Here is a 12,289-nt window from a genome sequence, read left to right on the forward strand (position 1 = left end):
AGAAGCTTGCCAGTACAAAGAGCGTGACAGTGATCGACAGGCTCAAATCCATATTAACAAGACATGGAGTGCCTCAGGAAGTGATATCAGATAATGGCTCTCAATACACGGCAGAGGAATTTTGTCAACTTCACAAAGTGTTGGGGATTCAAACATTCAACGTCTAGTCCTCACTACCCGCAGAGAAATGGTTTGGCTGAGAAATGTGTGCAGATAGCCAAACGTCTGTTCGACGAAGTACCAGCTGAAAACAGAGATCCAAGACTCAGCTTGTTGGAGTACAACACTCCCATCGGACATGCTCGCCTTCCCACATGTTAATGGGACGTCATCTTCGTTCAACACTTCTTGTGACGTATGAACAAATGAAACCTAAAACTGTTGATCCTGAAATCGTACAGAAACAGATTGCTCAATCAAAACTTCAACAGAAACAGAACTATGACAAGTCCGCGAAACAAATCTCAAAACTCAATATCAACGAGCCAGTGCGAGTTCGACTTCCAACAGAAACCCTGTGGAAACCAGCCACAGTGATCAGCAAAAGCCAACATGACCAGGATAGGTCATGCATCGTTCAGACCAACGATGGTGCTCAATATCGTCGTAATCGTCGACACTTGTTATCAACCAGTGACAAACTCACACCTGCTGTCAATCAAACTGAGCTGTGATCAGAATGTAACCAGCACACCAATCAAGACAGCAAGTCCGAGTGTGATTTCAAGTCCATCACAGAACTAAACATACATCACCAGGAGTGGTCGATCTGTGAAACCTGAGGTCATGCTAGACCTATAAACATTTGACATTTATTCAGTTAAATTGTTTTGGTTAACGTGGCTGAGTTCATGTGAGTGAATGGTTAAATTTCCATTGATTTTATTGTCAATCCAGAAAGTGTGGATTTCAAGCAAATGTGCTTACTGTTTTATTTCACTGCAGTGTGTATTTATGTTGACGAACATTTAATGGAGCTTTTCTATGTGTAGAACTGTAACGTCTAACGTTCATTTTTTGAGAAGGGATATGTCGAATTTGTGGCAAATCTGCCAGATTGTATGAGTACTTCACTATATTGAGATCTGTATGCCACGTAGAGTTATCTCCTTGTACAAAATGCCGCGTGTTCCAATGAGGAGGATTAAACTAGAATGATCCCAGTCAGTGAATCTATTTTCTATAGATACAAGAGTAGCCTGTGATTCAAGTTAACCCACATAACATTATACTTAATATAGTCGGAATCGTACAATCGACTCTTTCTATTGAATATGGAAAGGGTTTTGTGACTTTTAATTACACTCTGCCTACATGCACATGTATACCAACGTGAAAGATATTTTTATGCAATTGTCTTCCTCCCCAATATCATTGAATTTTGTACTGCCATTCAATTGTCCACTGTCATTGTAATTGCTGTGCAGAAAATTGTAAACCTAGAAAAGTTTGTAATGCATATGTTATTTGTATACCATTTTTCTTGGTATTTTCTGTTGTTAAATGCTCGCGATACCAATAGTTGGAGCATTGTATCACTGTTGCTTTGAACTCATTGAAGGTCTTCCGTATATACAAGATTTAGCATCGTGAGATTTCCACCTCTTCCCAAACTTGAAGAAAGAACTGTCTGGCAAGCAAGGTGCACATCATGATGACACCAGTGGCTTCCAGACACTCCAGCATCGCTAGCAGAAATGTGTGGATCATGTTGAAAAATAATTAGCCACAAACTACATCAACAGTCCACCACAGTTAGGCTCAGAACCCTTAAGCCAACCCTCGTATTTCAGTTACAACAGGGCGTGTCGGCTTTTAAGGAGAGGAGTTATAATTGGATATGGGACAATAAGCGAATCCTTGACCAACTAACGAACACAACTTTGATCCAGTGGATCATGACCGCACACAGAAGTTTTGCGGCATACCTATCTATAGAGAATCTCGTCCGAGTGTCTTCTGATATCAAATATATTAACACGAGTTGATAAAAGTGGATAAAAACTTGCCGAGGTGTTTTTCCACTTTTATCATAGAGTGTTGATATATTTGATATCAAAAGACACGAGTGTGAGATTTTATTTATCACCCAACATCATTCTTCCAGCTTTTTCAGTTTGTAGGGGGTAATAAGCAGTGTCTTTAGTGTAAAAAGTACTGCTAACAGCAGTAGGGCCATTAATGATGTCATTTGATTGTGACGTCATGGTAACAATGTAGTTTAAAATGTCACCAAAAACAACCACTTGACGAAATTTTATGTCAGCTTTGATATTCAAATATAATTTAGTAAATATATCTTGATATATAACCTTTGAGAAATAACAAAATCACACTATGATCATTATGATTTAAACAAAATATGATAAAATATACATGCTTTAGAATGTGTGACAATGTATGAGCATGTGTTGAGTGTCAGTAGCAACTAAACATATCATATATTTAAATGGGAGCCGCACCTCTTAAATAAATTGCCGTGTCGTCATGGTGAAAACAAGCATGTGAGGTTTCATGCGGACAGAATGGCAAGTCTCAAGCTCACTTCACCTTCCGTCAAGTTAACTTAAAATATATCTTGCTGTCAATTAACTTATTCAGCCAACCTAACACAATGTAACAGAAACAAAAATCATAAGTCAGTTGCCTCTTCTTCAGGAACGTCTGTAAGTGACGTTTTTACAATGTTTAGCTATCACTCTACGAATGAACTACCACAAAGTGAAAGTCAGTTCATATACTTTTTTATATCACTATTTTATACTTAGAAAAATCGAGATCTATACACAATTATATTTAGTACGTGTGACGTCGGGTTTATACTGACAACCATACACCAACCAACTATATCGCGAAATGAAGTAATTCCCCAAAAGGAGAGGAGTGACATGAGCGTATGTATGCTCACGATGACATCTTTTGTAGTTTGATCACAGCAAATATATTCAAATAAGAGCATTATTAGATGAGAAAGCTCAGTTAAGAACTGACCTTAGTAAGTTTGTCACCTTGAGAGCGACTCGTAACACATTTACAGAAGTTGTTAATGAACCTGTGGCGATTATAAGCGTTAATCATCATTACTCAAATGGCCTATCATATAAAGTGATCGTAAAGATTTGTAAATGTATACTTAGTTAAAATCATAGATTGATGTAGGCTGTCAGTATGAGTCTAGGATCGGATCGAGTCGATACTATGATAGTTTGAATGACATTGTTCGTTTCTTCGTTTCATTCACTAGGATATAACTTATCGGGCATGCAATCAAACTCACTGACCTATCCCAATGTATGCTTAAACGCTAAGTTCAAGATTAAAGGTTCTAAATGATCAGAAACAAGAATTTTGTATTTATTCGTACTGGAGAATTTCCAGGGGTTTCTCCAAGAATGTGAAAGTGGTCCGTCAGTGTTTACGTCATTTCAAGAATACAGTCTCGTGAAAAACGTCCAAATCTGTCGTTCATACAGTTACGAACTTTAGTTTCGCAGTCATGTGACCGACCTCTCGTCCAATGGAAAAGCCGTATATCGTTAAAACGTTACATTAAAACATACCATTTATTGCATACTTAATTGTAGTTTGCAGTAGATTCGTTTAATGTTGTTTTAAATCATTCGCAGGCAAGATAGGACATCGCGTAGATCACATGACAGAGCATCGCCTCTTCGTTTTCTTTCTCTTTCTAGTGAAACGCAAATTTTGTAAATTATGGTCAGAATTGCTCACTATTGACACACTCCGGTCATGTACATAATTCTCCTGATCTAAAAAAGAAGGACGATTTCTCATATCATAATTATCCTGACTGGGGTCCCCTCTCACAATGAGGAGGTGCAGCATCCGTTCTATATGGTCGCCCAATCTTGCACTGGTTTCAATAAAGAAGCATGTCTTCCAGGAGAGAAGGAACTGATACCCTTCCTCGTACGTCACCGATCTTTCAGAACTCATGTCTGTTTTATTTCCAACCAGTATAATTGGAGCTCTTTCATTGTCTGAAAATGAAACGGAACCACAATGATTCATGCCCTTTGGTTTCCTGAACTGAAAAGTTAGAAATAGTCCGCTACGCTGTAAGTCACTTGGATCTGCAGTTTAAAATGACACTTAAAACAACCACTTTTATCAACGAGTGTTGATATATTTGGTATCAAAAGACACGAGGGTGAGATTTTATTTATCATCCAACATCATTCTTCCAGGTTTTACAGTTTGTAGGGGGTAATAAGCAGTGTCTTTAGTGTAAATAGTACGCTAACAATTTCAGTAGCAGGGCCATTATTGATGTCATTTGATTGTGACGTCATGGTAACAATGTAGTTTAAAATGTCACCAAAAACAGCCACTTGACGAAATTTTATGTCAGCTTTGATATTCAAATATATTCTCGTAAATATATCTTGATATATAACCTTTGAGAAATAACAAAATCACACTATGATCATTATGATTTAAACAAAATATGATGAAATATACATGCCTAAGAATGTGTGACAATGTATGAGCATGTGTTGAGTCTCAGTAGCAACTAAACATATCATATATTGAAATGGGAGTCGCACCTCTTAAATAAATTGCGGTGTCTCAAGTCTCAAAATATATCTTGCTGTTAATGAACTTATCCAGCCAACGTGACACAATGTAACAGAAATAGCAATCATAAGGAAGTCAGTTGCCACTTCTTCTATTTACGGGAACGTCTGTAAGTGACGTTTATAAGCTTTGTGAAATCCACGAGTACGAATTTGATGCTGGCAAATCCAGAATCATAATTGAATAATAAAATTCCAAACCACGATAAGCGGATCCTGGTACAACTGGGGACGCAACTCTGCTTAACATCTAACGGATATGTCCCTGGTGAGGATGGTGAATCGCATGACCATAAGATGCCCCACAAGTATATACAACAATTGCATATACATTTACTCCTGACCTAAAGGCGAACTGCTGCCTTTACACTTTGGTGCAGTGTCTGACCAGGTGATATGTGCTCTGTCTTGTATTAAACTGACAATCTACCTAAGCGCATTGATAAGTCGGATGGATACTCACTGTTAACTTTTGGATGATAAACAGACATATACGCATATGTGTTACCAATAAGATAAAACAAATTGTAATTTGCATGTGTTGCCTTCAGAATCAGGATGCCAATATGACCCATTTCAGTTTAAATATTTCTGTAAAATTTAAGTAGAAAACAAACATATTTTGAAAATAAAACTAGTCATTTGTTTTCATAACAATGACTTCCTTAAACATTTGTCATTGTTTTCAAGGAACAAGGGGTATTAAGTCGACGCAGTCATAATGGTATACATGATAATGTAGACATTGACTAACTGAATAATGTTTGTTTTATCTTCTTGGTTACACATGTGCGTATATGTCTGTCTATCATCCAAAACTGACTCCCAAGGGAGATATCGCTTTCTCCAATTCAATTCACAAGTCTGCTGCTGAAAATGCTGGAATGAGATAATTTGTCCTACCTGTTTGGCTCCTCATTATGTGTGCTACTGAAAAATTGGCATTTAACTACATTGTCATTAATAGTCCGTCAACCATCATTTTGGTATTTTTTTACAATCGTTTTCCATAAAACACACATTCACGTGACGACAGTTTGTTATTTACGCGCCCCACATGGTGTATTCTCCCTGCATTGTTTTATTGTACGAAAACCAACTCCAACTGGTCGTTTATTTCTTATATGTGATGTCAACATTAAGATATCTCTAAGGATTTTGATAAAATGTACAAGCTTTAATAATATTAACCCCATTTAAATAATGAATACTCCCGCAATGGAATCCGAAGTCCATTTTATGCACAGGTGGTTATTTCCTGAATTTTCTCACATTCATCACCTCGATTACCTGTTCTCCCAATAACAATTGTCATATCTCTCCCGGTTTTGGATGCGATCGTCTGGCCATCGCGTTTATCTTCGTTGCCCTGCTACATCTATGGGGATCAACTCACAAGACACTCCACTCTCAAAAACAACGTCGTTAAAATTACGATTGATCAAGTTGCCAGCGCATTTTCAAATCTCCAGAAAGACGTCATGATAGAGCAATGTTTTATCGTTAAATAAACCACGCTTCGTTCTTCATTGTTCTTTGCGATTTATCGCGGAGCTATCTTATTTTATCAAAAATTATCATTGACCTAACTAGGAATATGTACCCTTTGGGGCGCTCTTCGCGCCGAAGACCCGGGTTCGATTCCCCACATGGGTACAATGTGTGAAGCCCATTTTCTGGTGTCCCCCGCCGTGATATTGCTGGAATAGTGCTAAAAGCGGCGTAAAACCTCACTCACCCACTCACTCACTCACTCACTCACTCACTCACTCACTCGCCATTTTGTACTCCGATGATGAGGGATTGTCTCAAAGACAGGTAAATAAATAAAATGAGTTTTAAAATGAAATATGATTTAAACTACCTGATAGGTGTTGGTATTTTTAGTTAGGTAAATGATTATTATTCGACAATAACCAAACTTTGTCACGTGATAGTGAGTTTTTTGGGAAATAATTGTGAAAAACCGGGTGCCAAAATGATGGTTGACTGTCTTTAGCAACATCCTGCTGTGTCATCATCACAAGTACAAGAAGCAGCTGTAAAATACTTCCTGGCGAGAACAATCAGACTCCTCAGCACGTATATTGCAGCATGGTGTTGGCCGAGATGTTCTTTTGGGCTGGGTGGGTGTGGGGTTGCCATGCAGCCACTTTACCTGGATAGGTTTTCTGCTTATGGAGTTACAAACGTAGGAACCGATGAGCACACTTTGCGAATTTCTACGCGGATTTACGCAAGGTGGGCACATTAGTGTTTAGTTAATAACAACATGTATGTAGGTGCAAACACCTTATTCTTATATATAAATAAGTCAACAATAATAACTTCACATATATACTGTTTATTTAATGAGTAACACAGAAAAGCTGTAGACAATGATACGAAGTCAGTGACATTGTCCAGTGCAATAATGAAACACAAGCACCGCCCACTCTATGATTAGCCAATCAGGAAATAGTAGTCCGTTGGTAGGCGCGGCCTATATATTCAGTTTAATGAAAGTTTAACGCTTAAAAGTTAGCTTGATTAGCTATTCAAATGCCACGGGAAAAACATACAATAAACCAACAAATTAAATAGCTTGAACTATATAGACGTCAGATCTTACAACGACGCTCATACAATGTTTGGCTATCACTCTACGAATGAACTCCCACAAAGTGAAAGTCAGTTCATATACTTTTTTATATCACTATTCTATACTTCGAAAAATCGAGGTCTATACACAATTCTATTTAGTACGCGTGACGTCTTGTTTATACTGACAACCATACACCAACCAACTATATCGCGAAATGAAGTAATTCCCCAAATGGAGAGGAGTGACATGAGCGTATGTATGCTCACGGTGACATCTTTTGCAGTTTGATCACAGTAAATATAATCAAATAAGAGCATTATTAGATGAGAAAGCTCAGTTAAGAACTGACCTTAGTAAGTTTGTCACCTTGAGAGCGCATCTTTACACATTTGCAGAAGTTGTTAATGAACCTGTGGCGATTATAAGCGTTAATCATCATTAGTCAAATGGCCTATCATTAAAAGTGATTGTGAAGATTTGTAAATGTATACTAAGTTAAAATCATAGATTGATGTAGGCTGTCAGTATGAGTCTAGGCTCTAGGCAAGATACATTGCGTAGATCACATGACAAAGCATCGCCTCTTCGTTTTCTTTCTGGGCGGTCGGGTAGCCTAGTGGTTAAAGCGTTCGCTCGCCACGCCGAAGGCCCGGGTTCGATTCCCGACATGGGTACAATGTGTGAAGCCCATTTCTGGTGTCCCCCGCCGTGATATTGCTGGAATATTGCTAAAAGCGGCGTAAAACCATACTCACTCACTCACTCGTTTTCTTTCTCTTTCTAGTGAAACGCAAATTTTGTAAATTATGGTCAGAATTGCTCACTGTTGATACACTCCGGTCATGTACATAATTCTCCTGATCTAAAAAAGAAGGACGATTTCTCATATCATAATTATCCTGACTGGGGTCCCCTCTCACAATGAGGAGATGCAGCATCCGTTCTATATGGTCGCCCAATCTTGCACTGGTTTCAATAAAGAAGCATGTCTTCCAGGAGAGAAGGAACTGATACCCTTCCTCGTACGTCACCGATCTTTCAGAACTCATGTCTGTTTTATTTCCAACCAGTATAATTGGAGCTCTTTCATTGTCTGAAAATGAAACGGAACAACTAATGATTCATGCCCTTTGGTTTCCTGAACTGAAAAGTTAGAAATAGTCCGCGACGCTGTAAGTCACTTGGATCTGCAGTTTAAAATGTCACTAAAAACAACCACTTTTATCAACGAGTGTTGATATATTTGGTATCAAAAGACACGAGGGTGAGATTTTATTTATCATCCAACATCATTCTTCCAGCTTTTACAGTTTGTAGGGGGTAATAAGCAGTGTCTTAGTGTAAAAGGTACTGCTAACAACTTCAGCAGCAGGGCCATTATTGATGTCATTTGATTGTGACGTCATGGTAACAATGTAGTTTAAAATGTCACCAAAAACAGCCACTTGACGAAATTTTATGTCAGCTTTGATATTCAAATATATTCTCGTAAATATATCTTGATATATAACCTTTGAGAAATAACAAAATCACACTATGATCATTTTGATTTAAACAAAATATGATGAAATATACATGCCTAAGAATGTGTGACAATGTATGAGCATGTGTTGAGTCTCAGTAGCAACTAAACATATCATATATTTAAATGGGAGTCGCACCTCTTAAATAAATTGCGGTGTCTCAAGTCTCCAAATATATCTTGCTGTTAATGAACTTATCCAGCCAACGTGACACAATGTAACAGAAATAGCAATCATAAGGAAGTCAGTTGCCACTTCTTCTATTTACGGGAACGTCTGTAAGTGACGTTTATAAGCTTTGTGAAATCCACGAGTACGAATTTGATGCTGGCAAATCCAGGATCATAAATGAATGATAAAATTCCAAACCACGATAAACAGATCCTGGTACAACTGGGGACGCAACTCTGCTTAACATCTAACGGATATTTCCCTGGTGAGGATGGTGAATCGCGTGACCATAAGATGCCCCACAAGTATATACAACAATTGCATATACATTTACTCCTGACCTAAAGGCGAACTGCTGCCTTTACACTTTGGTGCAGTGTCTGACCAGGTGATATGTGCTCTGTCTTGTATTAAACTGACAGTTTGCCTAAGCGCATTAATAAGTGAAGTGGATACTCCCTGTTAACTAACTATCCTGCCTCAACGTGTCTGAAAAGCCTAGATATAGGTCAGTCATAATGTCTCGGTAAAGTTATATGAAATCAGTTGTTTCGAATCGTCTGATCCATCAGAATAACCCGTTAAGTAGTCAGCAATAAATGACATCCTTTTGTGTTTGCAATCCCCACAGTTCTCCATTTTGTTTTTTCATGTTAGAGTTTGTGTCTGTTTTAAGAGAAAGATGTAGGTCGCGGAAATAAACTAATAACAAGATATCTCAAAAGCTGAGTCAATTGTACGATTTCGACTCTATCATAGAAAGCATAGAACGGACATATATTTTGACTCACCTTTTACTGCCTTGATTTTCTGGCACATTCTGACCGCATATTGGAAGGATTCCCGACTGTCTACTGCATACACCACGACGAAGACCTCTCCTTGGCGAATTCTCAGGTCTCTCATCACTGGAAATTCATCGGTCCCAGACTTATCAACTATGTCTAACACCTGAATCTTTCCATCTGGAAAACAGTTCATTCATTGCACATTACTTTAAAGATAATCACAAAACATGATACGCACACGTAGTTCTTAAAAGTTTATTGAATTTATCCGTGTACAACTACATTAGATAAAAGAATAATTTTGCGTATTGTGACTTGTATATTGTCACTGGAAACACATTGGTCCCAGCCGTATCGACAATGTCTAACACTAGACTCTCTCCATCTGAACATAACGTTTTGCATTTGTTATTGTTGTTTCATTGACATAATTTGTAGGTGAATTATGTGAACCATAATAAAAGTGCAAAATACTTTTCATCAGGGTAACAACATTCACGGCCTCGGTAAAGCCCTCAAAATGTTTGATGGAAGACATGTGGATATTTCAAAATTTGGCACATCGGTGACATAAATATTGTCCCGTGCAATTCCCCATTTTGAAGTATATCATATGTTCCCATTTTTTTTCAAGTGAACTATTGACTTGCCTTTGCATGTGTTTGTGACGGTTGCCACCGGTGGGTCAGGGTACACTCACTAACCTTTCCGCGAACACATTGTTTCATCACTATTTGATAGTGGTTCATAAAGACATGCTTATGATATAGTCGGAATCGTACAATGGACCTACCTTTTAATAGAGAATTCTTATTATTGTGGAATTACTTTTGTCGCTTTTATTTACATTTTCAAAGCGGAGCGTTTGTTTCAACACCAGATTTATTTCGTGCGATTGATTCTTGATCATTTGAATCAGTGACAAAGACAATTTTCATTTGATTCTAAAATGCGAGAGGAATATATGTGTCGCTACCGGGTTTGAAAGGAACGTTATGTCATCGTCATATGCGAAAATACTATCCAATATATGATGTAGAATATGTGTAGGGTTGTACGGAAAGTAATTTAAATAGATGCATATTAATAATGACAACCATGATATGAAAGTGAAACTCACCGATATTTCAATCTCCATGTTGAACATATGTTGTTGAGATTTATTGAAACTAAGATCGTTTGAAAATACAGACCCAAACTCATTAAAATCACTTCTTAGTTCTCACTACCGCTAAACAAAAATCTGAGGACATCCCATTACGGGTCACGTCAGACAGACCTTTCGCGAACTTTAACCGACCAATGGATTGACTGACAAGAAGTCGACATTAGCTAATCAGAAGGCCGCTTTATCATGCGTTGCGGCACTAGTTTCAAACTGGCGACTACACTTCGAAATATAAAGTGACAAATTCTCGATTGAAAATTTGAAAACTGCAAAGGAACATTTTGGAATAGGTTATAGATGGACTAGATTGAATGAATTCCGTCCTATCGACCGTAACTGTCGTTGGAATACCCCTACGAGGTTGCATGATTAGAAAACAAATTCCGAGTGTCACTTTCCTTATCTGGTAAACGACGCTCTGATTGTTCGGATGAAAGGTCGTTCTGACGTGACCTGTAATGGGATGTCTTCAGATCTTTGTTTGGCGGTAGCGATACATAAGATCTGCTTTTAATGAGATTGACACAGATTGCAAACGTTGGCCCAATATGTGAAGGTTATCCATAACTTTACTATTTAACCTTCCTTGTAGGCCACCAATAGTCGCTATGTTACCTTCTCCTGTTTAATATAAACCGCACTGCCAAATATAAAAAATAAACAAATTAAAATCACGCTCGAAGAAAATGCATAGATAAGTTTAAAGTTGAATTCGTACCTGGTAGCTTTGCACAAAAGTTAAAGTGATCTTCTATCGTAGCCTTGTATTTCTGATTGCAGATTCCATACAACATGTTTAGTATGATGGTCGTCTTGCCAGCTCGAGCAGCGCCAATAAATACCACTTTCATCGTTAAGCTTCAGGTCGTTGTGACATAATTCGTGTTTGATGACATATTTATAATGAACAATGTTATTCCGGGACTTTTTTCGAGCGGACATTCACACAGTCAATAATAAGAGTAACGCGATTGGCTCTTTTGATCGTGAATAACATCCTAGTTGTTGTATAAGCGAAAACACGGTGTGAACACATGGCGGAAACAAACGTACTTGTAACTCACACACTGTCTTACATATATGAATAACATCCTTGCTTCTATTTAGAGCCTATGATCATTTCTGTACATCATCCTGTCCATTTATCTGTCCGTCCATTCAGTTCGCAAAGTAAATGCTTCTTTAACAAAACTTCTGAACATTTCAGCATCACCTTTGCGGAACATTCTTGATGTCTCTGGCTATATTAAGATAGAGTTTTTCAGTTTTATATATTGAAAATGGCCGGCATTGCAACAAAGTGTTGCTGGTCAAGCAGACTTGGTGCCATAGTTTTCTTCGTGGACAATATCATAGTTTTAATGTTTGTGTTATCTTTCTCTATAAGATACATGAGGATGTTTGTGATATCTTTCTCTATAACCTTATTCCGGTAACAAGAAGTTAAGGTAAAGGTG

At 37.9% G+C, this 12,289-nt stretch overlaps 1 protein-coding gene across 1 annotated transcript; it reads right to left on the reverse strand.

Annotated features, from left to right (window-relative positions):
• Window positions 1-477: 477 nt before the first annotated feature.
• Window positions 478-11,683, reverse strand: LOC124134233 (ras-related protein Rap-2b-like). Its single transcript, XM_048381417.1, has 5 exons — window positions 11,551-11,683; window positions 9,668-9,841; window positions 8,087-8,275; window positions 3,813-4,001; window positions 478-515 (listed from the first exon to the last, which is right to left on the reverse strand). The coding sequence occupies exons 1-5, from the start codon at window positions 11,681-11,683 to the stop codon at window positions 478-480; spliced, it is 723 nt and encodes a 240-aa protein (XP_048237374.1).
• Window positions 11,684-12,289: the final 606 nt, after the last annotated feature.

The sequence above is a fragment of the Haliotis rufescens genome, unplaced genomic scaffold (genome assembly GCF_023055435.1).
Source record: "Haliotis rufescens isolate VD_foot unplaced genomic scaffold, xgHalRufe1.0.p SCAF_1, whole genome shotgun sequence".
NCBI classification, from domain to species: domain Eukaryota; kingdom Metazoa; phylum Mollusca; class Gastropoda; order Lepetellida; family Haliotidae; genus Haliotis; species Haliotis rufescens.